This window comes from Branchiostoma floridae, chromosome 5 (assembly GCF_000003815.2).
Source record: "Branchiostoma floridae strain S238N-H82 chromosome 5, Bfl_VNyyK, whole genome shotgun sequence".
Classification (NCBI taxonomy): Eukaryota; Metazoa; Chordata; class Leptocardii; order Amphioxiformes; family Branchiostomatidae; genus Branchiostoma; species Branchiostoma floridae.
The window spans coordinates 10,804,520-10,829,803 of record NC_049983.1 but is presented as its reverse complement, the minus strand read 5'-3'; the positions used below and the strand labels follow the sequence as shown (position 1 = coordinate 10,829,803).

The 25,284-nt window shown below is 38.6% G+C and overlaps 1 protein-coding gene and 1 long non-coding RNA gene across 2 annotated transcripts in view; both read right to left on the bottom strand.

Moving 5' to 3' along the window:
- The window catches only part of LOC118416165 (DCC-interacting protein 13-alpha-like), a gene marked incomplete in the record, with an annotated part of 33,110 nt that overhangs the window by 3,774 nt on the left and 4,052 nt on the right, over nucleotides 1-25,284 (bottom strand). Inside the window, 24 exon segments of the mRNA XM_035821244.1 lie at nucleotides 23-73; nucleotides 222-315; nucleotides 655-704; nucleotides 957-993; nucleotides 1,222-1,330; nucleotides 1,795-1,860; nucleotides 2,650-2,690; nucleotides 4,003-4,209; nucleotides 6,503-6,750; nucleotides 7,104-7,160; nucleotides 7,443-7,488; nucleotides 7,715-7,818; nucleotides 8,047-8,128; nucleotides 8,289-8,394; nucleotides 9,272-9,408; nucleotides 10,000-10,082; nucleotides 10,864-10,956; nucleotides 11,307-11,369; nucleotides 11,486-11,544; nucleotides 11,720-11,761; nucleotides 12,086-12,173; nucleotides 12,583-12,654; nucleotides 13,140-13,199; nucleotides 13,663-13,746. Coding sequence (XP_035677137.1) covers nucleotides 23-73; nucleotides 222-315; nucleotides 655-704; nucleotides 957-993; nucleotides 1,222-1,330; nucleotides 1,795-1,860; nucleotides 2,650-2,690; nucleotides 4,003-4,209; nucleotides 6,503-6,750; nucleotides 7,104-7,160; nucleotides 7,443-7,488; nucleotides 7,715-7,818; nucleotides 8,047-8,128; nucleotides 8,289-8,394; nucleotides 9,272-9,408; nucleotides 10,000-10,082; nucleotides 10,864-10,956; nucleotides 11,307-11,369; nucleotides 11,486-11,544; nucleotides 11,720-11,761; nucleotides 12,086-12,173; nucleotides 12,583-12,654; nucleotides 13,140-13,199; nucleotides 13,663-13,746 — 2,079 coding nt within the window.
- On the bottom strand, nucleotides 17,151-23,739 carry LOC118415669. Its single transcript, XR_004831133.1, has 4 exons — nucleotides 23,066-23,739; nucleotides 22,315-22,520; nucleotides 19,562-19,709; nucleotides 17,151-18,425 (listed from the first exon to the last, which is right to left on the bottom strand). It is a non-coding gene; the product is annotated as an uncharacterized LOC118415669 (long non-coding RNA).

Sequence of the window (25,284 nt, the reverse complement as noted above, 5' to 3'; positions counted from 1 at the left end):
TATCACAGCAATGGTAAGATACCTGCTTTTGTTTCAGTACATTCTGTGTAGCATCAGCCACTGCCTGGCAGATCTAGGGTAGTGAAATATGTACAAGTAGAAATATTGTTATATTGACATTTTGAAACAATGCTTCAATGTTGTATTATCAGGTGCAAAAAGGTACATAAAATCATGCACTTTCAAGACAGCCTGTTTAAAAAAAAGGTATGGTCTCTCACCTCTGTTCCTGGGGAATTTGCTTCAAATACATGGCAGGTGTACTTTGACCTTTCACCTTCCACTTTAGGGCCTCTTGCAATGAACCCAAATAGTCTGGAGAAGTGGTAAATAATGGCACAATGCATGTATTATATAGTAGTTAACCCATGGTATGTACAAGGTGAAAATGTTCATATTGCCAAGTTGATGATCTGTTGAATACTGTATGTGTCACATGTAAATACACCAATTATTTTTATTCCAGGGGTGTACACTTAAATTCAGCTCAAACATGGCATATTACAGAAATTCAACATTCTGTAACCATCTGCCAACGAAACCCAGTGTTTTTACTATCAAAACAAATAATGCAGGAAAAGCCTCATGACAAGATTTCAAGTAAAGATTGCATAGCTGATCATAAGGAAGTTAGGGATAATATTGGGGCCTCACCTTGTATTCTCTTTGTGTGCTGCACACATAGAAATGTTTTCCAGACCAAACTGAAAAATAATCAAGATGAATCATTCCACATATCAAACAGACACTATATGGTAAGTTGTGTGTATTTAGAGGTTCTGCTGTAGTATCTATTTATAATTATGGCATTTGTGCCTAGTTGCTAAAATACCCAAACTTCAACACTAATATATGTTATCTACAAGATCTAGATATATTGTGCAGGCTGCAACATAAACTCTAAATGCTGTGAGGAATTTTACTACAATTGAGCTGCATGTACAAGCTATCATTACCTCCATCATCACTACATTGTTGGCCTGCTCCACCAATCTGGAAATAACAAGCAGAAGTCATTCAACTCAGATGAAATCCATTGAAGCAGTAACAGACAGCCAGAAAAATTATAATAATACATATATATCTAAAATAAAATATGTTCACAAAAATAAATACCCTCCATGTAGGCAATGACTATTCTAATCTGAGGAAAATATGCACAAATTGTCTTTTGACACAGGTTAAATGGATTCAGTGACAGATGATCATAAGTGCACCAACCTGAGTGAGTCATTATTGATGATGATTTGCAGCTCCTGTGTTCTGAAGATACTGTGTATGGCACGAGCTGCCATGATCTGACGCATGGCAGCAAATATCAGCTCAGAACCTGGAGGGTACAAATTAGACAGTTGTCAATGAAACTGTTGTGTTGAACTTTCATCCTGAGAGAAGTGAATAATGATATTTCAACTTTTACATCTCAGACATCTCCTTGGTGCTGAAATGCCTTCAAGTATGAAATTATCTATTTCCAATCTTTAAATTCTTCCATGTGAATGAAATCCATCAACAAACCTATCCTAATACATATCTGCAAGTGCAACAGTGTGTACTACCATTCCTGTCCTTAGTGCTGAATTGTCTTCACAATGCTTCTACTGACACAGTTGGCTTCAAATAAAATAGATCATAATTCTAGATGATGTAAAGGACCGAGGTAAATTTCAAACAAAGCTGTTATACAGTTGGTTTAGTAATCTTAAGACATAAAGCAGAAAATTCTGAACTTCTTTTGAAATTATGCACATTTGCAATATTATTTTGCAATATATTTTTAATAATATTTTGTACCTCTGTCTGCACCGACTTCCATGGATCCCAAAAATCTTGCTGCAAATGTCCTAGTGAAAGCAGGTCCTGGAACACAGAAATTTGTCAAACTTACTGTGTTAGCACTATAACATAGATGAGAGGGGTACTGGTGTTAGCATCAACAGACTTCATAAACCAGATACAGTGTGCCAACATATCAGTGATATCATTAACCACTCCATCCTTCTTACCTATGTTAGGAAATGGAAAAGAATGTAAGTATGAGACATGCATGTTAACAAGATGGATATGACAAGTGGATGTCTAGCAAAGAAACTGGGTCTGATTAACAGTTCTAAAATTCACCCAAATAGAGGGTACAGACCTACACTTTGCATCTTAGATTTGTTACATCTTTGATTTTCATGAGCAACAGAGTGGTCTTAATATGAGAATGGCCTTTGATTATGCTCCAATATAAAAAAAAAAATGGTTGTACGAAAATTAAATTGACACGAAAAATGTAATCCATAGTAGACTTCAGGCAATTGTTAAAAAACGTAAGTTATAAACATATCCTCTAGCATGCTAGATTACACATGACCCAGCATAGTACAGTGTACATGGAGTTTTCACTAGCATACTAAAGGTTATGTTGAACTGAATGGCCCTTTTTGAAGCTGTCCACTGGACATGTGATTCCTATACAGTCGCTCCATACATGAAAACACGGACATGAAACACAACCGTCCCACTCACCAAGGTCAGTATATAATTCAGACGAGGACTGGTCAAACGGGTTGAACCTCCTGCAAATGACACCAATTAAACAGAAACAATCATTGAAGCAGGAGGAAGACACACATGCACACTAGGTGGAGGGATACTACTCACCCGACGGCACAGAGGCAAATCTGACAAAGGGCGTGACATGCCTACAGGGGGAGGGAGAATTAGAGAGGAATCAATCAGAAAGGGTTCATTGTTTGTTGATACGACACCTGAAAGCAGCAACAGGGAAACTGGCACAAAGTACACAATGCATTGTGAGAGACTAGTACAAAGGCTGTTGCGACTAGCAGTGCTGTTCCATGACATTACTTTAAGATTATGCTCCAGTATGATCAATACCTAGTTTAGATACAGGATTACAACCTCAGGTTTACAGTCTCTACTTTTTCTCACTAGAAAATAAAGTCTGTAATCTACAACAAGCATTTCTAATACTAACGGTTTCCAGAATTTCACCCATATAATGAACGAAGCATGCATCACATATCTAATTTCAGTCTTTATCCTAAACATCTCTCTATCACAAAGTTAATCATGAGCATCTAAGTCAAAATGTTAATTTCCAAACTCTGAAGAAACTACAGTAGGAAAGAAGCAGGCTTCCTGAATGACACAGAACAACATGTTTGTTAGCACACAGCAGTCAGTCTCAACATCACATTAGAGAGACAGGCAAGTTCAGGGTCACACCGTGTTAAAATAAGGAAGATCAGGCCACATACCGTGAACACAATACAGGAGAGAAAGTGGACAGAACCAGCCATTGAACACCGGCAATAGGAAAGTATAGTGTCCCCATGTAAAGCAGAAGGTACATCACAGAAGATAACACCATTAGTCACAATTGGCAAGATTTTTTCTATGGCAACATTTTGCATGGAACTTAGAAGACACCAAAGTGATACTCCACAAACAGAAACAAGGACACTGTATAAAGATGTAACATTGTGTACATATATGAGAGGGAATATACTGAATATAAAAGAGAAATTCAACAGTCTATTTTCAGGATACCACCTTGCATTCTTGCATTTGTAAAGGTGCAGTGAGTGAGTATGATAGTGGAATTTCAAATTTGACAACATGCATTTCAGCAGGGTATTTGGGTATTTCATACAGACACTTTTTGTCAGATTTGCATCTACACCAGAATCTATATATAGACAAATACAACTGCCTGATAATTGATTTGGCAATAGGGGGATGAAAATGCAGCTCTCAATGAAGATTACCTTGGCTACAATTCTATATAATTTCTTTGCCAATTTGAAAGCATTTAACAGACTGAACTACTGCTATATCTAGACAAAAATACAAAATTTCTTCATGCCACATAAATATACATACGTACTGAATGATATCATAGTAGATTCAATTCATGATGTATGCACCAAGGTCAAACAGAAAGAAAACAAGACAACAACAAATACTCCTGAACAACACTTGATACAGCACCTTGGAGGTCCATCTTTTGGCCGATCATCCTGGTGTTCTTCCCCCATGGGGATGATCTCAAACTGTATAGGAGTGGCTGCAATCATGTCCAGAGGGGAGGGGGTAGGTCCAGAGGATGGATCCTTCCCCCCACCACCACTCCCTCCCCCTCCCCCACCACCCCCACTACTGCTGCTACTGCTCCCACTGGTTTTCCTGGATCTGCCCCTGTTGGTGGAGTAGAGTGTAAATATCTTGGCTCAGAGCAAATGAAGTAGCTGGACCATTATGTGCAAGGCAGAAACTCTTGATTACCTGCATGTATGCAGGTATGGTTTTCACGGGCGTGGGAATTTTTTGTAGCTGGGGATGTAGGACGCCGTATCTCGAGAACGGATGGTGCGAGCACGACGATTTTTGGTACGTGGGTTGGGGGTGGTAGCCTGACACTCAGGTGTGATTTTGGGCCTCCTGGTGCTTGACCTTGACATTGAAGATGGCATTTTTTGTGTTTTTGGGGCACTTTTGGCGCTGTGTGCCCGGAACGATACGCGCCATAGTGACGCTTTTTGGTGCATGGGTGGGGAGTTGTTGCCTGTTGCCTAGGAATGACTTTGGGCCTAGTCGCGTTTGAACTTGACACGGCAGGTCGAATTTTGTGTCCGGGAGGGGTATTTCCGGAGTTATATCTTCTGAACGGTTGGTGCGGGTGCGATGATATTTGGCACATGTGTTGGCGGTGGCTGAATAATTCTCAATTTTAATTTTGGCGCCCTTGGTGATTGAACTTGACATTCCAGGTTACCTTTTGTGCGGGCACGGGGCGTGCGCTGTATCTCCGGAACGCAAGGTGCCATTGTGTTGTTATTTGGTACATGAATTGGTGCTAGTGTCCTGGTGGACAGATTTGATTTTGGGCCTCCTAGTGCTTGAACTTGATACTGTAGGTTGACCCTGTTTTTGTGTGGTTGGGGCATCCCCCCAATATCTGCTTGGTTGTGAGAACAGATTACAGTTGGGTGTAGAACCATCATCTGGTCTGGGCCACCTTCAATGTATCAGGTTACTTTGTATCAACAGTGTTTTGTTCTGGTACAAGTTCCTTTACCCTGTTTGGCAATCAGCAGAAGATACAACTTTCTAAAGTGAAGGAGAAATGTATAGAGCTTGAGTGTAAGACAAAGTTATGTGCATGATTTTTCCTGTGTTTCTTGTTGTTTCTTTGGGGATGCCATTTTCGTATTGTATGCAGGTAATTTGTAGTTTGGGGCTAGTCATATTCGCTTGATTTTTGGGCCTGCTTAATCTATAGTACGGGCAGGGTTAAGTGGTAGAGGCTTTGTTCTGTTTTAAATTTGGTATCTTTTGTTGCATTTTGTCACTGCAAAATATGATGAAATTGTTTCCCCCTCTAACCAACTGCTCATTGATTTGGGGGAATATTTGCTGGGTGTTCACTCTGACTACAACAGCTTTCTGAACTTTTTAATGTTGCCAGCAGCTTGCCATCTATGAATGGGATTGACAAGGACATTTTGAATAGTAAATTCTGATGTAAAATTTGGCTTACGGTAGGTACTTCAAGAGATTTAGGTTTTAGTTGGACGGATTGAATAAAATATCATACCACCCTAATGCTGCTGGATGGGGCTACCACTATTCATATTGTCTATGGAACTACTGTACAAATATAATTTGTCAAATTATGCAAATAACCGTCGAGTGTCAAGTCATATAACACTCCAGAAATAAATCTTTAATGAATATCATTGGTGCAATAAGGAGATTTAGCAGCTGCATTAGGTCAGTACATTAAAATAGGAAGATATCAGACTGAATATACATTTGTATCATATGTGACAGAATAACTACATGGGCCATCTGAGACCAAAAAAGGTAGGAAAAGTCGTCTCAATAACTTTAAGGTACTGTGGTTGGTTAACTGCTTAAGAAATCCAAAATAAATAATGTTCATCCATGCCCAAACTCACACATTCCGAAAATGGAATTTCACACTTTTGCATGGTGCACAACCAACATGGTTATCTCACTTTTCCAACCACGCAACCAGGGACGAAAAGGAAAAAAATACACAATAGGTCTTTAGACACCCAATACATTTCATGCAGGCCTGAGGTCTACGAACTCTTGTTTTACTTGTACTGATACTGTATGTGTGAGGGCACTTTGTAAAGGTGATAATACACCTGTTTTGCCCCTTTTCACATTCAAATTCACGTTGAATTAAATTTTTAAGAAATAGAATAAGACAAAAACTATGGTCAAAACCAAGAAGACCACTGAATCTGACCTATGCGGACAGTTTTTACTATAGATACATAGGATTCTTAAGGTTTGTTTCAGTGGGAAAATCATAAAAAGGGATAATTTTTTAAGAAGTGTTCACCATCAGCCATGTGTTCCTTTTTTAGACATAGCCACTTGAACAGGTTTTTAAACATACAATTGAAACTGTATCTCTACAATGGGATGGGTTAAATCATTAAGGAAAGACTCTTACATTAGATTGATCCCAAATCCCTTCTTTTCCTTAGTCTCCTTTGTCTTGACTGCAGGTGCTTCAGTCTTTGCAGCTGCGGCTGAAGCAGCGGCTGCAGCTGAAGCGGCTGCTGCTGCGGCTGCTGCAGCCTCCACCTTAGCCTCCTCCTCCTGTGCCCTGGACTCTGCCAGGTCCCCCATGCCTGTAAAGGCCTGCTCCTCAGCAACTTCTATGGACTTGTCAACACCCAGCATCTGTTTCATGGCCTCCTGTGTTAGATACATGTACATGTAGGTGTAAGGATTGGCTCTGTTTAGAATATACCATACGATCTTAAAAGTACCAGTTATGATCTGCACTTACTGTAGAGTACATGTAATGTCTTGTGGTTACAAATTTGTTTGTACCTTGCATTTTAGTCCATTTTACATACAGTACTGACCACTATGTATCTGAATACATAGCAGCAATTACAGCTGCTCTTAGCCTTGGAAAATAAGTTAACCATTCTACTGAAGAGTATGTCCTGATGATATACATGTACTTTTATTCAGCACTTAAGATACACATACCTTTCTTTCCACAAGTGTTTACATATACGTAGCTAAGACAAGTTGTTTACCTGTGGGTTGTCCTTGAGGTACAGTCCCTGTGAGATGTTATGTAGGGTTGAAACCCACTGAAGGAAAGAAACAAACTGTTTCAACATCTGCATATTACCAATTAAATGACTCTTGTAAAAAAAAACACTTAAAGGTTAAACATTTTGATTGCATTTTACTTGTATAATGATTACATATACAGTACAGCTCAAAAAGCTTGCATTATTTTAACACCTATCATCCCTATTCTTAAGTATGTTGAATGAAAACGATTTTACGTGTACATTGCCTAACCCAATAACCATGACAAATTTGGTTTAAAAGTGCTACCTCAGCAGCCTGAAGGTTAATAACCTTACCTCCTCCTGCTCTGCTTCACTGTCAGCTTGAAGCACATATTTGGGTCTAACACAAGGAAATGTGGTACATGGTCAAAAGAATGAATGCATTTCTGAATCTCTAGAATTAATACATTGACTTCTTACAAACAGTCATGATACCCATTTCTTACACAACTCTTACGGATACTACACAAAATATGTCACATACAAACTTATAAAAAAAGCAAAGTCCCAATCAGTGTTGAGTTCAAACACTACGCAGTATAGAACAAAGATGACAATGTATTTACCCTTTTTTCTCAGGAGACTTGATCTGGAAGACAAACCTCCTGTCATCCACATCTGTAGGCTCTACTATTGTGTTGTCCAGATCCATGACTAGGCTGCCTGCAAACTGCACAGAAAATATGTCACATAGTACTCACATATACATGAATTGTATGCCAAGCATGACTGAATACAGCTAGAGATATGCTTTTTTTGTTTCTTTGTTGACACACCGGTTTTTAATGTTAAGTACAACCTGTATAACACAAAACTGATACATTTGATCCCCTTACCATGCTGGCATAACGTATGTGCAGGCCAAAAGAAGCCTTAGGAATACTTCATATGAACCTACCTGGTTCCTGGCCTGGCTCATGAGGTTCCCTCCCTGTGTGAAGAAGTACATCCGGTCCCACTGGTGCATTAGTCCATGGCGACTGGAAAACAATTTTACACAATGCTGTTCAATATATCTCCAGTACTCTGCATTCAATTTAATAAACATACAGAGGAATAAAAAAACACAATGCTTCAACTAAAAAGTGCAACAGTTACTCTTTGCCTCTGTAGTGTTAGTAGTATAGGATGTGCTCTCACCTCCTTATGTTGAGGTACCCTGCCTTTTGGGTGAGAGTTTTGTTGGCTGCTCTAACCACCTCCACTGCCTGCTGTGCCTTCTCCACTTCCTCACCTTCACTCTTCTCTGCAAATATTATAAAGTAAGATCAATTTGTCATATTTGCAAATGTATCACCAGTTCACAAGTATTCCATGTTACTTCTCGCAAATTGCCAGTGCAATCATTATGGTAGAGTGTTCACTTTATATTCGGTAGGTCGTGAGTTCGATCCTCAGCCGAGTTATCCGAGTTATAACAAAAATCTAAAAATGGTACATGCTGCTCTCTCTGCTTAGCACTCAGCATTCAGGAAAGAGCGGACTAGCTCCCTGCTGTAGTGATTGCACAAAGTTGTGTGGCCCAGGGCTACTGAAACAGAGATAGGTGCTGCCCTATGCATCATCTAGTGTGGGATTTAGGACTTTAACCTAATTATCTAATTTCTCACAAATTGAAGAATAAAGAACGACATCTAGCAGGTTGTTTCAGAACTTTTGATAAGCTCTTAAAATTTGCAAAGTGGCTGACACTACAGGGTTGGACAAGTTTTCAAAAATTCACTTGTCCTATCGGGCAAGCACATAAAAAATGTACTTGCACGAACCAAGTTTTCACTTGCCAAAGATTCAAATGTCACGGTTATTAGTACACGCGTTTTCACTTCCAGCAATGGAATTCTCTGTTGACCATTGCTTTATGTCAAGACCGTAAAAACGTAACAACTCAATCAAAATTGCACTCAATCAATGGAAAAATCTTACTTGCCCATTGGGCAAGTAGGATAGGTCATGCACTTGCCCGAACAGCACTTTCACTTGCTCTGGACAATAGGGCTAGTGGACTTGTCCAACCTTGCACTATTCTTATTCCTATTTCCAATGACTTTCAAGTGGCATCTGCAAAACATGAAACATGTCTGTCACCATCTTGATTGTTATGTTGTTGATAGAGAAAGCCTAACCTTTCGCCTCCTTGTCTGGCTCCTCCTGTGTTGTTAGAGGTTCAGGTGAGTAGATGTTGGATACCTGGGCCTCTGCCAGGATGGTGTTGATCAGGAGCTCCTGTCTCTGGGCTTCTTCAGACAACTCTGCCTTAACACTGGGGCAACAAACATACTTCAATCAGATATCACTGAAAGGCTATGAGTTTAGAAGGAGACAAAGTTTTTTGTCTAATCTGCAATGTGTTTGTTGGTTCATTGTTTTGCAAGTATACATAGTCTTGTTGTCTTGTAATAAAACTAGAAAACTTATCTAGTACAACTATTGCATTAAAAATTTGGGAAATATTTGTAGCTATATAGATTATTCCAAGACTTTACATCAAAGTAAGATAAAGCAATGTCCCTGGCACTGTATTACAAACTGCAAAATGCAAGCATATCAGTCCTGGCTACATTTTGTACTACAAAGATGCATATGACATATAAGGGTATATAGGCTGTGTCATGGTGGATTACACTGCACTTTCTGTTAACAACACAAAGATGCTACTGCTTAATTCAATTACCCGCCAACATGGTTGTCAGAAGATTCAAATTATAATTAGAATGATGTCAATGAAAAGCCTGTATAGACAAGGCAGACCTATGCTGCATTGAAAGAGGTTTGTATTCTTACTATAGCTGTACCCATGCCAAACATCACATTGCCTTATAGAGTCAAGAAGTTTTGGTCAAAGAAGACTTACTTGCCCACTGAGGTGGAGATGTTCTTGAGGAAATCTTCCAGCTGTTGGTTCATGATGTCCTGTCCCATTCTGAAGAAACTCACCTGAAGACAAATGACAAGAAATCAGCTCATTGGGTCACCAGTGTAATCAGTGTTATCTAAAACTGTAGTTATGATTGGAACCTTGTGGTAAAATGTGCAATTTAGTTCAGTTCACTGTGAAATCAAATTGTGAACTGTACGACACATTGAATGACTGAGTTCTTTATTCAGAGCCAAATTTTAAAAGTTACAACAGCAGACATCTTAGTGCCCATCTGCCACCTTCTTTTAAGAAGTAACTTAAGTGCAATACTTCACACTGCAGCTAGGTGTCATTGCTGCACTGAGGAATGTGATGGACAGTTACCAAAAGGTAAATGGCTCTTTGATTGTGAACTTTGCCGTTCGGTCATTTATCAGCCTGATAAAATTATTCACAGATGCATGACTCCTTGTAAGCTTTGACGTACTTGATACTAAGTTGATACTCTTTTTACACATAAAAACATCCGAGCAAGAGACCAGTTTTATCACCACTGGTGTGACTCATTCTTTCATCAATAATTCAAGGTCTGAATGTTTTAATGCACTGCATGGGACTAATTACTGCAGGTAATTTGAGGACAGAGCTGGACGTGACACAATTACTGGATGACAATCACTCTAATTGTGCTACAAATTGCTACACTTGACTTGATTGTCCCCAGTTGACCACTTAAAATGCAAGGACAAGAACAGTCCCAAAAAGAAACATTTTCTATTTCAATCAATACAGCATTTGAAAAAATTGCCCCATGATTGTAAGAAAGCTTTGGACTACAATGTCATGTGTATATGTTACCTGTGCCTGTATGTAGCCTACAAAAGGTTCCAACATGGCACATCTTCTTTTGTACTGTAGTGAGTTCTGGGCTGCGTAGTACTGCATGGCTAGCTGTAGGGGGAAGGGTGGAGGGTTGGGTCAGATTTGGTTCATTTTCTTGAAACAAGCAATAACCCTTTGTTATAAAATACCTGTTTGTTTAAGGCATACAGTATAGTCTGTTGTGATGATTTAAAATCTGCCCCGTACACTTGTCATTTGTGAATTCGTGACTGTTGCTGGAATCACTCAATTTTGGTAACCCAAATTCAAGAATTTCAGAGGCCTCTGTTTGTAACAACACACTCACATGTAGACAATATACATTACATTTTATGTATATGATACTGAAGAATTCTATGTTTGGTACTTTAGCTATATTATATCTTTAATTTTTTTAAAGATGTTGTGTTCAGCATCACCTGATGAAACTTCCTCCTTGCCATGTGCAGCTCATCATTGGCCTCTTGCCTTTCCAGTTTAGCCTACAAAAATAAACAAAGAGGGTTAATCCTAAGTGTTGATTGTGATGATTACATACATCAAGGACATGCAGAATTACATTTAGGTTTTTCACACAATTATAGTGGCAATCTGTTACCTTTTCACTATCTCTCTTCTTAGACAGCCTGCTATATTTGAGAATAGCAGCATCATGTTCTGAAAAAAAGAACACTTCTGTCAACATTTTGATAGTTCAACATATATAGGGAACATTTCAAACAGATAACAACATAATGGAGAAACATTAAGATACAGTGCACAACTACAGTCAGATTAAAGATAACAAAAACAATTATCATTTGTCAGTAGTTTGAAGGTTTGGGGAACATACCTTCACTTGCTTGTCTGAAACTCTCTCGCAATGTGATTGCCTCTATATCATAGAGAAGGAGATACAAGAACCAGTTATAAACATACACGTACCACATACATGTAAATATACAGTCATGTGCACATCACATGCAAATCTAGCAACTTTTCAATTCTGTATGTACAAGAAATCAACATCCCGATGATATCCATCAGACAGAGATCAATGGGCAACACAGGTAGATACAAGCTAAGGAATAAGGAATTTTCATCTGACTTAAAGTTAGCATGAATGTACGTTGGGATACTCTTAAACTTAGTTTATTGGACTAAAGCCATTGTGCCATAAGATGCCGATTTTAGATTTTAGAAGTATACTATCAGATACCTGTGACATCGTTCTCCATGAACTTATTGAGAGGGAACATGAGCCCATCCACCAGCTGGGTGGCCAGTACAGCATGCCAGGAGCTGATCTGTCAAGGCAAGAAAGGTTTTGTAATATTAAATGTGCAGAACAACAATGCAGAAGTGGTGGGTTACAATGTACCTTTTTCATATTTATGAAAAAAATTATAAGGTTGCTTAATGACTGAATAACATAGTTCTTTACTCAAAATTTACATTATACATGAAACAATTTTCATTGTAATTTACATGTATCTTTCTTTCCAGTCAGTTACAAGTGAAAACAACTTTGTCTGGAGTTTTCTCTTCTCACTTCAACATCTCCAAATGTCTCTTGGTCACAATGGAAAGTCCTTATGGGTCACTTTTTTCTGCATTATATTATAATCTAACATATGGACTCTGCAGTGCTTTGTAACTGCAACACTTGTAACTGTGTGCGCTTATTCTGGCTATTTCTTGTTTTTTTTTTTTTACCTCGTCTACAGTCTTGGCAAACTGCTGGATTGTAGAATTGATGATGGTGTCCTCACCAGCAAGGGGAAACCGCTACAGGGGGAACATATCAGAGTTATGCTTAAATAACACAAGATTAATTGGAAAATCCTTCTACAATTTGATTCAATGTAATAAATAAGCATTCTGAGAAGAGAAAAAAGTATAGTTGTTTGATACAGTAACTTTTGTTTTGGAGTCTTAAAAACAAGATGAGCAATGTGTATTGCAATACAAAGAAATACAGCTAATGCAATAGCTCATCCAGCCTAACTAAGGAGTTCTACCTACCACATAGACTGCTTATATTGCCCTTAAGCTTACAAGTATAATGATCCATTTCCACACTGCACTGTTATAAAGTTTTGTCACAGCTGCTATCCTCTCACATCCATCATGAACAGCCTGTCGCTTAACAGTACCAATAACTGAATAAGCCTCTCTACAGGGAGACGCTCTAATGCCTTTTGGTGCCTCTACTAGTAGTGAGATAATGGGCATGTATGCAGCAGTAAATTGCTCCACTGCAGAAGACTTACCAGTTTTTCATACTGCAGTAATTGCTTGGAGAGTTCCTGTGTCGCTGACCCCAAATTATGCTGAAATAAAAATGAGTAAAAAAATTGTATGTATTTCTTACAGTTACCAACAGAGCTACTTGCTTGTACTTTTAATGTACCATCCAACCATACTGTAACTTCAGACATGAAAACACTACATCTTCATTAGTTTCTTTCCACCAAATTTGGAATCCAAATTTTACCAAAAGAAATGGAATTATTCAGTGCTTTATTGCACTCAATGTACAACAGTACATATACATGTACCCTGTAATATACAAAAAGTACACTGTTTTGAGACTGTCATGTATGATAATGGGATATCACAAAGAGACCAAGAACATAGCAAAGAAATGTTGATGAACTCCAGTTAATCTTTTTAAACTTTGAAACATGATGAATGATTCTTAAGGTACAAAAAGGTCTCATGTAACACAGCTACATTGTAGACCTAAGTCTGGACCATACCATGTACCAAAAGGGGTTTACAAGTAACTCTTACCTGTGTGTTGACGAGCCTCCGACAGGCCGTCAGCAGCTCTGAAGTGTACAGGTTCAAAATGTCCACATCCTGCTCAAACACACCAAGTAGAGAACGGGTCTGGAACAAAACAAGAACCTGTCAAATCATGGAACCTGCTTTCTCCTGTTTGGCTCTCTCATGAGTTAAGTATGATGATGGATTCAATGTATAGATTGTTTGTAAATAAATTTGTAGCAGACCTTACTGTAACAAAAGTTGCTGTACTTTTGTTGTGTCAATAAAGATGTCATACAAAACCAATAATGAAACCTTCTTTCTTATTCTGAATACTTACTGGAGCTTAAATGCTATGACATTAAGGTTCATACTTGTAACCATGTCTTTGCTTTTGTCTTGTATTTTGTTTTGTTGTCAGCATGAGTTTGAACTGCACAGAAGTCAAGAGTACATGTAGTAGTAATAATACTACAGATATTACACGTATGTCCACAACCTCCAAGTTGTAAGTGGGAGCAAAGAAAATCTTACTATGTTTAAATGTACATGGCTATATACACAGTGTAGGCATTTCAAATATTGACTGACCAGTAGCTCTGAGACTCGTGATCTACCATTAACCAGATGTACACTGCCAAGCCTTAGAAACCTACATTCCTTCTGTCCCTGTTCTTTACATACATGTGAGTCCCACAGTCCTTTAGTCCCCCTGGCAACAGGTTTAACTTAAGATGCACTTATCAGGCCGGCACCAAATATGGACATCCTGTTCACACCCAGAGTAAGACCGATGATGTCATTTACAGATGAGAGGTTTTACAGAAATGTAAACGTTGGGTCGTACAGTTGTCTGTTATAGTTCAGTATTCTAGTCTTGTAGTAAGTTTACATATCATCGTTAAATCTGGCATTTGGACAGGCAATGACATAAACAATTGTTTATAATAAAGAACTATCAAGATCATAGACAGCACACCACTCTACTTCAACTTACGGATTTTAATGTCTACGTATGTGAAAATATTTCATCAGTCCTATTCCTAATTACATGCTTGAAATAAATCACTCACTCACTCACTGGATGTCAAAACAAACACACAATTTGCTACTTTGCCTGGAGTTGTAAATGTTCTATACTTTCCCTCCCTTGCAGTACATGTATGCCCGTTATGGAAGTTTCAGTACATAAAGTGGAACCTCCAGGGGTATACATAAACAGGGCTTCACAAGGTTTGAAAAATGGAGGCTTGGCTGTCAATGATAGGTGAAACATACATCCATCATTGGCCTTCACTATTACATGTTGTAAGTCTGCTTATACAATGTCCATAATATACAGGGTGTAGTATTGTTTTTGGTTTGTCTTTGGATGTCTTATCTATATGTATGTGTATTGTCTGTGTGTGTTTTATCTGTGTGTATGTATTGTCTCTGTCTGTGTGTATTGTCTGTGTATTGTCTGTGTGTGTGTGTGTGTGTGTGTATTGTCTGTATATTGTCTGTGTGTGTGTATAGTGTGTGTATAGTGTGTGTGTATTGTCTCTGTCTGTGTATTGCCCACACATGTGTGTATTGTGTACATGTCTGTGCATATGAGTGCAAGTCTGATAGTGTGTAGCACCATGTGTGTGTGTGTGTGTGTGTGTGTGCAAGCAATAAGTGTCCAAACTGCAGTTTCTATCTGCTAGATGCCAGAGGGGGCCAAGTCTATCATCTCATACTATCTTGATTTGTTTACGCCACAACATATATCATGTAACATTATCAAAGTACTATGTCCCCTGTTCTTGCCTCCTTGCTAATATATAAAGTTACCCTTAAATCTCTACACAAACACACCCACTATTTACATGCAGTTAGGGGCCAATTAAGACAATTTGGAAGTAGAGGAAAATAGGTTTGACCTAAATCTTAAGATCATTTAGACAGACCTGGTCCTGTCTTAAGGTTGAAAACAGTAACCTAAATTTCATATCTGCCTTTTATTACAGGTTTGCGATAGCACAACCTGTTTTGTTTTCGTTAGCGGAGTAGGGCGCCGCCATGTTGTATTATAGGGCGCCGCCATGTTGGATGATGTCAAGGGAGTGAGGCATGCTGGGAGTGAGGCATGCTGGGAGTGAGGCATGCCGGGAAAGTTGGTGCCATGTTGTGTGAGGCATGTTGGGAAATGTGTCGTCATGTTTGGTGTGGGGCATGCTGGGATTGGGGCATCTTGGGGAAGCTGTGGTTATGTTTTGAGCTTGTTGTTGCGGGCTTGTCGGAGGATATAGGCACCACAGTTTCACGGTTTGTTTGTAACAAGGACAACAAAACAACAACAATGAGATGGTTGTTTCTTATGCGATTTTGATGTGTTAACGGTGCTGTGGTATATTGTGAACTTGCTGTGACGGACTTGTCGGAAAGACATGTAGGGACGACAGCCGCACAACAGATGATTAGTCTGTATTAAACAAGGACAACAAAACAACAACAACAATGGCCATGGGATGGTGGCTTTATATGCGATTTTGATGTGTTAACGATGCTGTGGAATATGTGAACTTGCTGTGACGGACTTGTCGGAAAGACATGTAGGGACGACAGCCGCACAACAGATGATTAGTCGGTTTTAAGGAAGGACAACAAAAGAACAACAACAATGGCCATGGGATGGTGGTTTTATATGCGATTTTGATGTGTTAACGATGCTGTGGAATATGTGAACTTGCTGTGACGGACTTGTCGGAAAGACATGTAGGGACGACAGCCGCACAACAGATGATTAGTCTGTTTTAAACAAGGACAACAAAACAACAACAATGGGATGGTGGTAACGATGCTGTGGAACGTTGTGAACTTGTTGTGACGGACTTGTCGGAAAGACCAGTAGGGACGACAGCCGCACAACAGATGATTAGTCTGTTTTAAACAAGGACAACAAAACAACAACAATGGGATGGTGGTAACGATGCTGTGGAACGTTGTGAACTTGTTGTGACGGACTTGTCGGAAAGACATGTAGGGACGACAGCCGCACAACAGATGATTAGTCTGTTTTAAACAAAGACAACAAAACAACAACAATGGGATGGTGGTTTTATATGCGATCTTGATGTGTTAACGATGCTGTTTAATGTTGTGAGCTTTGTGGACTTGTGGACTTGTCGGAAAGACATTCCATAGTAGCGACGACAGCCGCACAACAATGATGGTCAGTCAGTGTTGTGGTGAGGTAGTGGTTTTGCATGAGATTAAAATGTTATATGAGTCATAGCTGTTCATTTTTGTATATTAAGTTTTGCTTCTTACAATATGTAATGATATGCCTTGACAGGGCGGTTTTGGAATTCAACAAAGTAGAATTTGATATGGTTAATGATTCAGAATTAAAATAAATGTTTACCGATGTTTCTGACAACGATTTTCTTCCTCTGATAAACAATGGTATTCTTGGACATGTAACTAATTCTTTTGGATTCTGATTTGAAGACGACCACGTTAACGATAAAGAAATGACACAGAGATAGGGATTTCCGTACACTGGGCACGGGAGACTTTGAACGTATACTAACTGCGACGTCATAATGCTATGTCACTCGGTCTGTTGCTCTCCTGAATTGCCTTAGAAATAAATCTCTCGTCTTTATATTCTGTCTTACCTGACAGACAGTTACACAGCTGTCCGCTCACATCACACAACATTGTTACTAGTACTTTATCTCGGTCTGTTGCAGTTCACATTATCAAATTTAACGAATTACCGGAAACCGTCTGAGAATGATAATCATGGCACAATATAGACTAATACATGCCGGTACATACAGCAACCATTGCGTTGTATCTAGCTTGTTGCAAGTGATGGACTGAAATGCAACATCAGCTTGCATACATAATATTTGTAAGGTCCCGTTGATGTATTACTCCAAATTACGGCCCAAAAAAGTAAGCGGCTGCACGGAGGTGTTTTTGTAGCGATGAGAATTTTCCTTTTATCCAGCCCAACTGATCTCTAACGTTAGATTGGTGAAAGTTTCTTTCTACTTCAAGAAATTAGCAGGCAATGTTCGGTAGCTGCGGTCTGGGTCGGAGGCACACAGTTCTGAGTTGTGCAGTCCCCGTTGCGGTGTGTACTAACTTCATGCATGTTCTAATTGTCATATAAGACTGAATGTTTAGCTGTTGTCGTAAATTTTTTACAAGATAAAACGTAAATGAGCGCAACAAAGAATAAATAGAATAAACATATTTCAAGTGCGTTCATTTTGTACGCGCCCGTGTGAAACACGTATTTTTGCATGCCATTACTCCCAATGCAGTTAAAAACTCATCAATGAGACCTTACGTGCGTCTGTATGGGATTTGCACCATTCGTAAATCCGCACATGGTTTGATTTGGACCGTCGTCGTCTGAGTCAATTACATTACTTGTATATTCTTTGATACACATAATAGACTAGACAATACGTATTTGTGTCTGTAAAGTCAAATACTAGTAATGCAGACAATACGTGTACATCAGTCCATAAACTGGCGTCAGTATTTCCATAGTTGTAGCAGCGCAATCTTGGCTGTACGCGGCTCTGCTCCGGTCTGGCATTTTCCTCTCATGGCCTTGCTCCTTAGGGCGACGTTGTTCCGGATTTTGCATGGCTCCCAGCCTTGGTCCCGTCAGTTGTTGCAATTTGCATACGGGCGTCCTTCCCCACAGTGATACAGCTCGTCTTCCAGCGCAAGCCATCAGCGACGTCCGTTGCGGCGGGAGGAGTCGGTCTTGCCCGTGTTTATCTCTCTTGCCCGACCTGTGCAGAGATTGAGAGAGAACATGCACACGTATATCAACTTGAACGCTCTAGCCGATTGAAATATCCAAGCTATTTCAAAATGATACTTCGCTTTTGAATAAGAATAAGAATTATAAGAAATAGAGTAAGAATAATAAGAAATGTAATAATATATCCCTTTAGAAGGAATCAAATTGAATACATATCTGTTTTGAAAATGAGATATATCATTACAGTTTAGCAGTTCCGTAGCCCTATTGTGTTCTACTGTTACACACAATGTCCGAAATCTGGGACGGAATCCTCGGGAGACAACCCAAACGACGTTGTTTTCCGGACACTGCATACCACAAGATATATCCCATTTTTAAAACATATATATATATATATACTGACAAAAAGAACAGGTCAAGTGCATTTACGTACAAATTAAACTAGTATCTAGTGGCAATTTGATAATCTTTACTGACAAAAAGAACAGGTCAAGTGCATTTACGTACAAATTAAAAAAAAGTACGAAGCTAACAATTTGATAATCTTTGATAAACTACTAATTTGTATACCTGGCTCTGATCAAACCAGACAAAGGAACTTTTCTAAGATCCTCCCTCGGATAGGACGTTACATGGAGGTCCCGTGTATGGGGATAGTCACACCCTATGCACGTTAAAGAACCCCACACGTGCGATGGTGCGGTGTGAGATGGAGCAAAACCTTTCTGTCTGGAGTTGGTGATTCACTTCAAATCACCCGGTTGGAGGCCTGGCGAACCTTCATACCGTATCAGCCAGCGAAAGGGTATATCACCCCGTAAGGTGCGGTATAACCCCGCCGCGTGTAGACATGTGCGAACATGTGCACATGTGTATATCCCATTTTTAAAACATATATATATATATATTCTGACAAAAAGAACAGGTCAAGTGCATTTACGTACAATTTAAAAAAAGTACGAAGCTAACAATTTGATAATCTTTACTGACAAAAAGAACAGGTCAAGTGCATTTACGTACAAATTAAAAAAAAGTACGAAGCTAACAATTTGATAATCTTTGATAAACTACTAATTTGTATACCTGGCTCTGATCAAACCAGACAAAGGAACTTTTCTAAGATCCTCTTCGCTACGCAGAAGTGGAAGCTGAGTTACTTACCGAAGTGAAAGGGAGTGTGTTGACTTCATGGCAGCAGGTGTTATTAATCATCAGAGACCAGCTAAAGACCCGTGGCGTGGCTTTTCTCCTCTCTGTCTGGCAGCGAAATGACTGCTTGGCTGGGAGTCAGCTTGGCTTGGCCTTTCATCTGCATTACGCAATATGAACACTAGGCAGTGAATGTCATTGCTCAGCAACCATGGGTTATTCCATAGTGGAGACGAGGGAAAGGGACGGTATTCGATAAACGATATTCAAATCCCTGTCGAAATCATCGAAACTGGACCGGACTCTTATTTTCCGACTTTCCCGACAAAAACGGCAGACGTGAGGTCAGGGCTGTAGGATTTGTTGAAACCAGGAGTAGGATGATCATGAAAAAAAGGGACGACGAAGAGCGGAGATGAGATGAAGCGACAGGTGGTTGACAAGTCACGCCTGGCCGAGGAACTGGTCGCTTTGAACAAACCGCCGACCTAATAGCTAACCAGAGGAAGCCACAGAACAACTCCAGGACCAACATCGTGCCAGCGAAAATATGAAGGTGGGTTTCACCCAGATCATTATTACCGATTGGAACTACTGTGATGTTTACCCAGATGTTCTGTTCGCGAAAATATCGTGTTGAGGCTTATCCGCAAAGAACGTTGGAGAAGCAAAATTTATTCTTGATTTCTACGGAAACCTAACTGTTCCATACAAAAGTGCTTCGTTAGGCTTTTAAAACATTGAAATGTCTCTCAAGAATATTCCTGCATGTTTGAATGACCAGTTCCTCGGCCAGGCGTGACTTGTCAACCACCTGTCGCTTCATCTCATCTCCGCTCTTAGTCGTCCCTTTTTTCATGATCATCCTACTCCTGGTTTCAACCCATCCTACATAGCAGCCCTGACCTCACGTCTGCCAATCTGACAAGAAAAAAATAAAAGAATCACACAAGACATATTCTCCAAACATTCCATTCACGTGATTGCGCTATTTTGTGTAACATACTATATTAGTTTCCCTGTACAGGGTATTGCACGCGAATGATACTAATGTATTACGAATTACGTTACCTCGTGAGGCTTACTTCAACACTTAGAGTTGGATTCAACTATCTTAAGTTAGCTAGTTCTGCATCAAAGTATTAATTTTATGTTGTTTGGAAGTGACGACGAACATTTTTTAGAGGCGGCGGCAGTGAATTTCTTACTTTTAAGGTTTGGGCGAAATATTATTGGCCGAATTTTCAGCATGTGCAGCATGGAAGGCGTGACAAGTGAGACTGAGGGTATTCTCCCCGGGAACAGTTTGAACTATTGACCCCTTGAAACGCTATTTCCTGCATTGTGGTGAGAAAATTTGGCTAGCAGACAAAGCTACGCATAATAACATGAGTGAAAAAATACACATGTGCACAGGCGTTATAGTAATACGTTTTTGAGGGTATTCTAGTGCGTTGACATGTGATATGACAGGGCAGCGTAACTGTAAATACTAACAAATTTCACGTAACTCTACTGTAACTCTACTGTAAATTTCACGTAACAGTGTGGCATGCAAGTTGATTGTTTATAAACTACACTAGCTGACCTGAGCTGTTCACACGCCCTTAATGTCACTGTTATTAACCTTCCCTGTGATGTGAGAAACATAATCCCGATGCAGCTGTGCGGCTAACTGACAGGTGGGTGACGACTTAGTGACCCGTAGTAAGCTGCGACGTGATTCTCTGTAATTGAAACTACCAACTGCGCTCTTCTGACAACTCAAACATTTTAAGGGACAGTTCGTTATATTATTTACATTCCATTTTCTTTGCTATGAGAGGGAAACGATTGTGGTCACACACTAACCCTTTACATACACGTATCAGAACACTTGCGATAATTAGACCTGACCAGAACGTCAAATTAACGCGTTAACGGTGAATCACGGTGAGTCACGGACACGTTCGATCAGGACTCTTGGTGTACTGGAAACGTTTCAACTTTTTTTGTGTACATTATCATTTTTAACGAGCCAGTCTTTTAACTTGCATCTGCTACCTTTTTATCTACTGGTTAAAACCCCGATGATCCATTAATGAATGAATCTTACATACTTAGAAATTACTAGCTGTATAAAACTAGTATAGGCCTTTCCTTTTCGACGGTTGTCATACAAGCACACCAGGTACCTTCAATTGTCAGAAAATGAACACTTTCCTTGCCGCGTGTAATTTTCACCACGTTTGAAGTCATTTGAACAAGTATTTATTGCATGCAATTCTGAGTATATTTGTCTAGAACCCTAGGCCCAACCATATTTTGATCGCAGCTACCGATAGTGCACAGATGGAATGTGACTGCCGATGCTAACTCGTGCAAGTGTGTCTGATGTTTGAAAAAGACGTAATTTGAGAAAGTAAATCGTTGTTTTGAATAGCAAAATTACGGGTAAATAGTGACGCTACCAACAAAGTTATATATATATATATATGCCCTGTGACCCCATTGTGTTTTATTGTTTTTAAAAAGTTGGCAAAGAATGTCAGACCTGCCTTTATAGGGATTTTCGACGAATGGAATTATGACGTTCACCATGTGGAGCGGACAAAATGTGGCAATAAAAGCGGTACCTAAAATACAACGAGAAAAACTTTAAAATTTACCGAAGCGTCTGCCTCAGGGTTTCTACGATTGTTCACTACGTGGGGCGTGCAGAATATGGTATTGGAAGCAGGTCTTAAAATTTGCATTAAGCTAACAATGATACGGGTGAAACCCACCTTCATGCTTTCCTTGGGGTGGCGTCAGCTCTGGAGTTGGGGAATTGTGTAGAGGCTGTTGGAACTATGGCTTCCTGGCTACGTCGGCGACCGGTTCCTCGGACTTGCCTTGTCGACCACCGGTAGCTTAATCTGATCTCCGCTCCTCGTCGTCCCATCATCCTGCACCTGGTTTTAACCCACCTGCAGCCCCAACCTCGTGTCTGCTGAGTTGACATGTACAAAAAAAAAGGAATTGCACCAAACTTGAAAGCGTGAACATATTCTCGAAACATAGAAAAACACCATAGTTCTAACACAATCTGATCTGTATATTGCACAACCCCACGCAAACTCGACGTGAAACATCTGGAATGTGGATATGGTTACACTGCGTCCCAGATTACGGACAACGTCCCAGATTACGGACAAGAAACAATAGCCCCTTCAGATTAGTGCTTGATGGCCGGGGTGCGTGAGAGATGTCGAACCCACAAATTTAAAAAAAATCAAACAGCCCAAAAGAAGAGAAATTACGAATGTTGCATCGGCATGATGGCCACCATAATGAAAACGTACCTATTAACGTTGATCATACCCATACATACCTTAAGTTTTTTTTACAAGGGAATTGGAGTTTGCTCGTTTTTTGTTCTCATTTGTTATCATTTGTAACGTACTTTTCGTTCCCCCCAAACTGTCCGACTGGGTCCTTTTATGGACATATGCCGCCGGCGTTAGTCGAACACAGTCACATTAAAAAAACACCTACCTCGTTTTCTGCCCAAATTTTTAGAAGTACTGTCCTTGCCTGTTTACTTCCGGCACAAAACATATTGTGGTGATCCGACGGGCGGCAACACGTCTCTAGACTCTATGAAAAAGTCTAGGAGCTACAGCGGACTCCTCAGCGGTACAATTCCCAAAATAAAAGTGGAAGAACTCCCAGAGACTGGTAGCCTGGATGCTACCCTGATCTCTATAAATTTCATCGCGCGGAGACTCAGGGGGTTCCCAGGTCTGTTGTAGAGTTTTCTTCGGGCAGGTCGCCCCCTGGAACCGAGGAGTTGGTCTGTGTTATTCTGTAACTGTTTGAGTCCCGCCTACACACAGAAATTTGGCTAGTATATGCAAATTTCTCGGCCATGATTCGGTAAAAACGATGTAAATACAATTAATATTAATGACTATGCAAAATTTTATTTGTCAAGGCGGAAAACTACAGTGACCGGTTGAATGACACATTACGTGCCTAAGATGTTATTGCAAGATTACTTCGCCTGAACGCAGTCCTCAGCGTGACGACCCCGGGGTCAACTCTGGGGTTCATGCACCGGTCACGCACATGTCCCGTCAATCAAGCACCCCAAGGCAGGTGTAGCCTATGGCACACTAGGAAAAGAGGCATAAATCGATAGCATATCTCTTTCTCATATGTTGAATAGACCAATCGCCCTTTATCAAAAGGTACGATTGAAAACAACAATAAAAAGATTTTTAAAAATAAGTCGAAAGTTTTTTATAGTAAAATAATTGTAAAGAATAAGTCGAAACCAAGTAAAAAGATTTTTAAAAATAAGTCGAAACCAAGTAAAAAGAATTTTAAAAAATAAATCGAAACCAAGTAAAAAGATTTTAAAAAATAAGTCGAAAGATTTTTTTATAGTAAAAAGATTTTTTTAAATAAGTCGAAACCAATTAAAAATATTTTAGAAAATTAGTCGAAACCAAGTAAAAAGATTTTTAAAAATAAGTCGAAAGTTAGTAAAAAGATTTTAGCAAATAAGTCGAAACCAAGTAAAATGATTTTTAAAAATAAGTCAAAAGTTTTTATAGCAAAAAGATTTTAAAAAATAAGTCGAAAGTTTTTTTATAGTAAAAAGATTTTTAAAAATAAGTCGAAACCAAGTAAAAATATTTTTAAAAATAAGTCGAAAACAAGTAAAAACATTTTTAAAAATAAGTCGAAATCAAGTAAAAACATTTTTAAAAATAAGTCGAATTTTTTTTATAGTAAAAAGATTTTAGAAAATAAGTCGAAACCAAGTAAAAAGATTTTAAAAAATGAGTCGAAACCAAGTAAAAACATTTTTAAAATAAATCGGAACCAAGTAAAAAGATTTCTAAAAATAAGTCGAAATTTTTTTTATGGTAAAAAGATCTTTAAAAATAAGTCAAAAGTTTTTTATAGTAAAAAGATTTTTAAAAATAAGTCGAAACCAAGTAAAAAGATTTTAAAAATAAGTCGAAATTTTTTTTTTTGTAAAAAGATTTTAAAAAATAAGTCGAAACCAAGTAAAAAGATTTTAAAAAATATGTCGAAGCCAATTAAAAATGTTTTAGAAAATTAGTCGAAACCAAGTAAAAAGATTTTAAAAAATAAGTCGAAAGTTTTTTTTTATAGTGAAAAGATTTTAAAAAATAAGTCGAAACCAAGTAAAAAGATTTGTAAAAATAAGTCGAAACCAAGTTAAAAGATTTTTTTAAAAATATGTCGAAACCAAGTAAAAAGATTTTTGAAAATAAGTCGAAACCGAGTAAAAAGATTTAAAAAAATAAGTCGAAACCAAGTAAAAATATTTTAGAAAATTAGTCGAAACCAAGTAAAAAGATTTTGAAAAATAAGTCGAAAGTTAGTAAAAAGATTTTAGATAATGAGTCGAAACCAAGTAAAAAGATTTTTAAAAATAAGTCGAAAGTTTTTTTATAGTAAAAAGATTTTTAAAAATAAGTCGAAACCAATTAGTAAGTAAAAACATTTTTAAAAATAAGTCGAAACCAAGTAAAAACATTTTTAAAAATAAGTCGAAACCAAGTAAAAACATTTTTAAAAATAAGTCGAATTTTTTTATAGTAAAAAGATTTTAGAAAATAAGTCGAAACCAAGTAAAAAGATTTTAAAAAATGAGTCGAAACCAAGTAAAAACATTTTTAAAATAAATCGGAACCAAGTAAAAAGATTTCTAAAAATAAGTCGAAAGTTTTTTTATG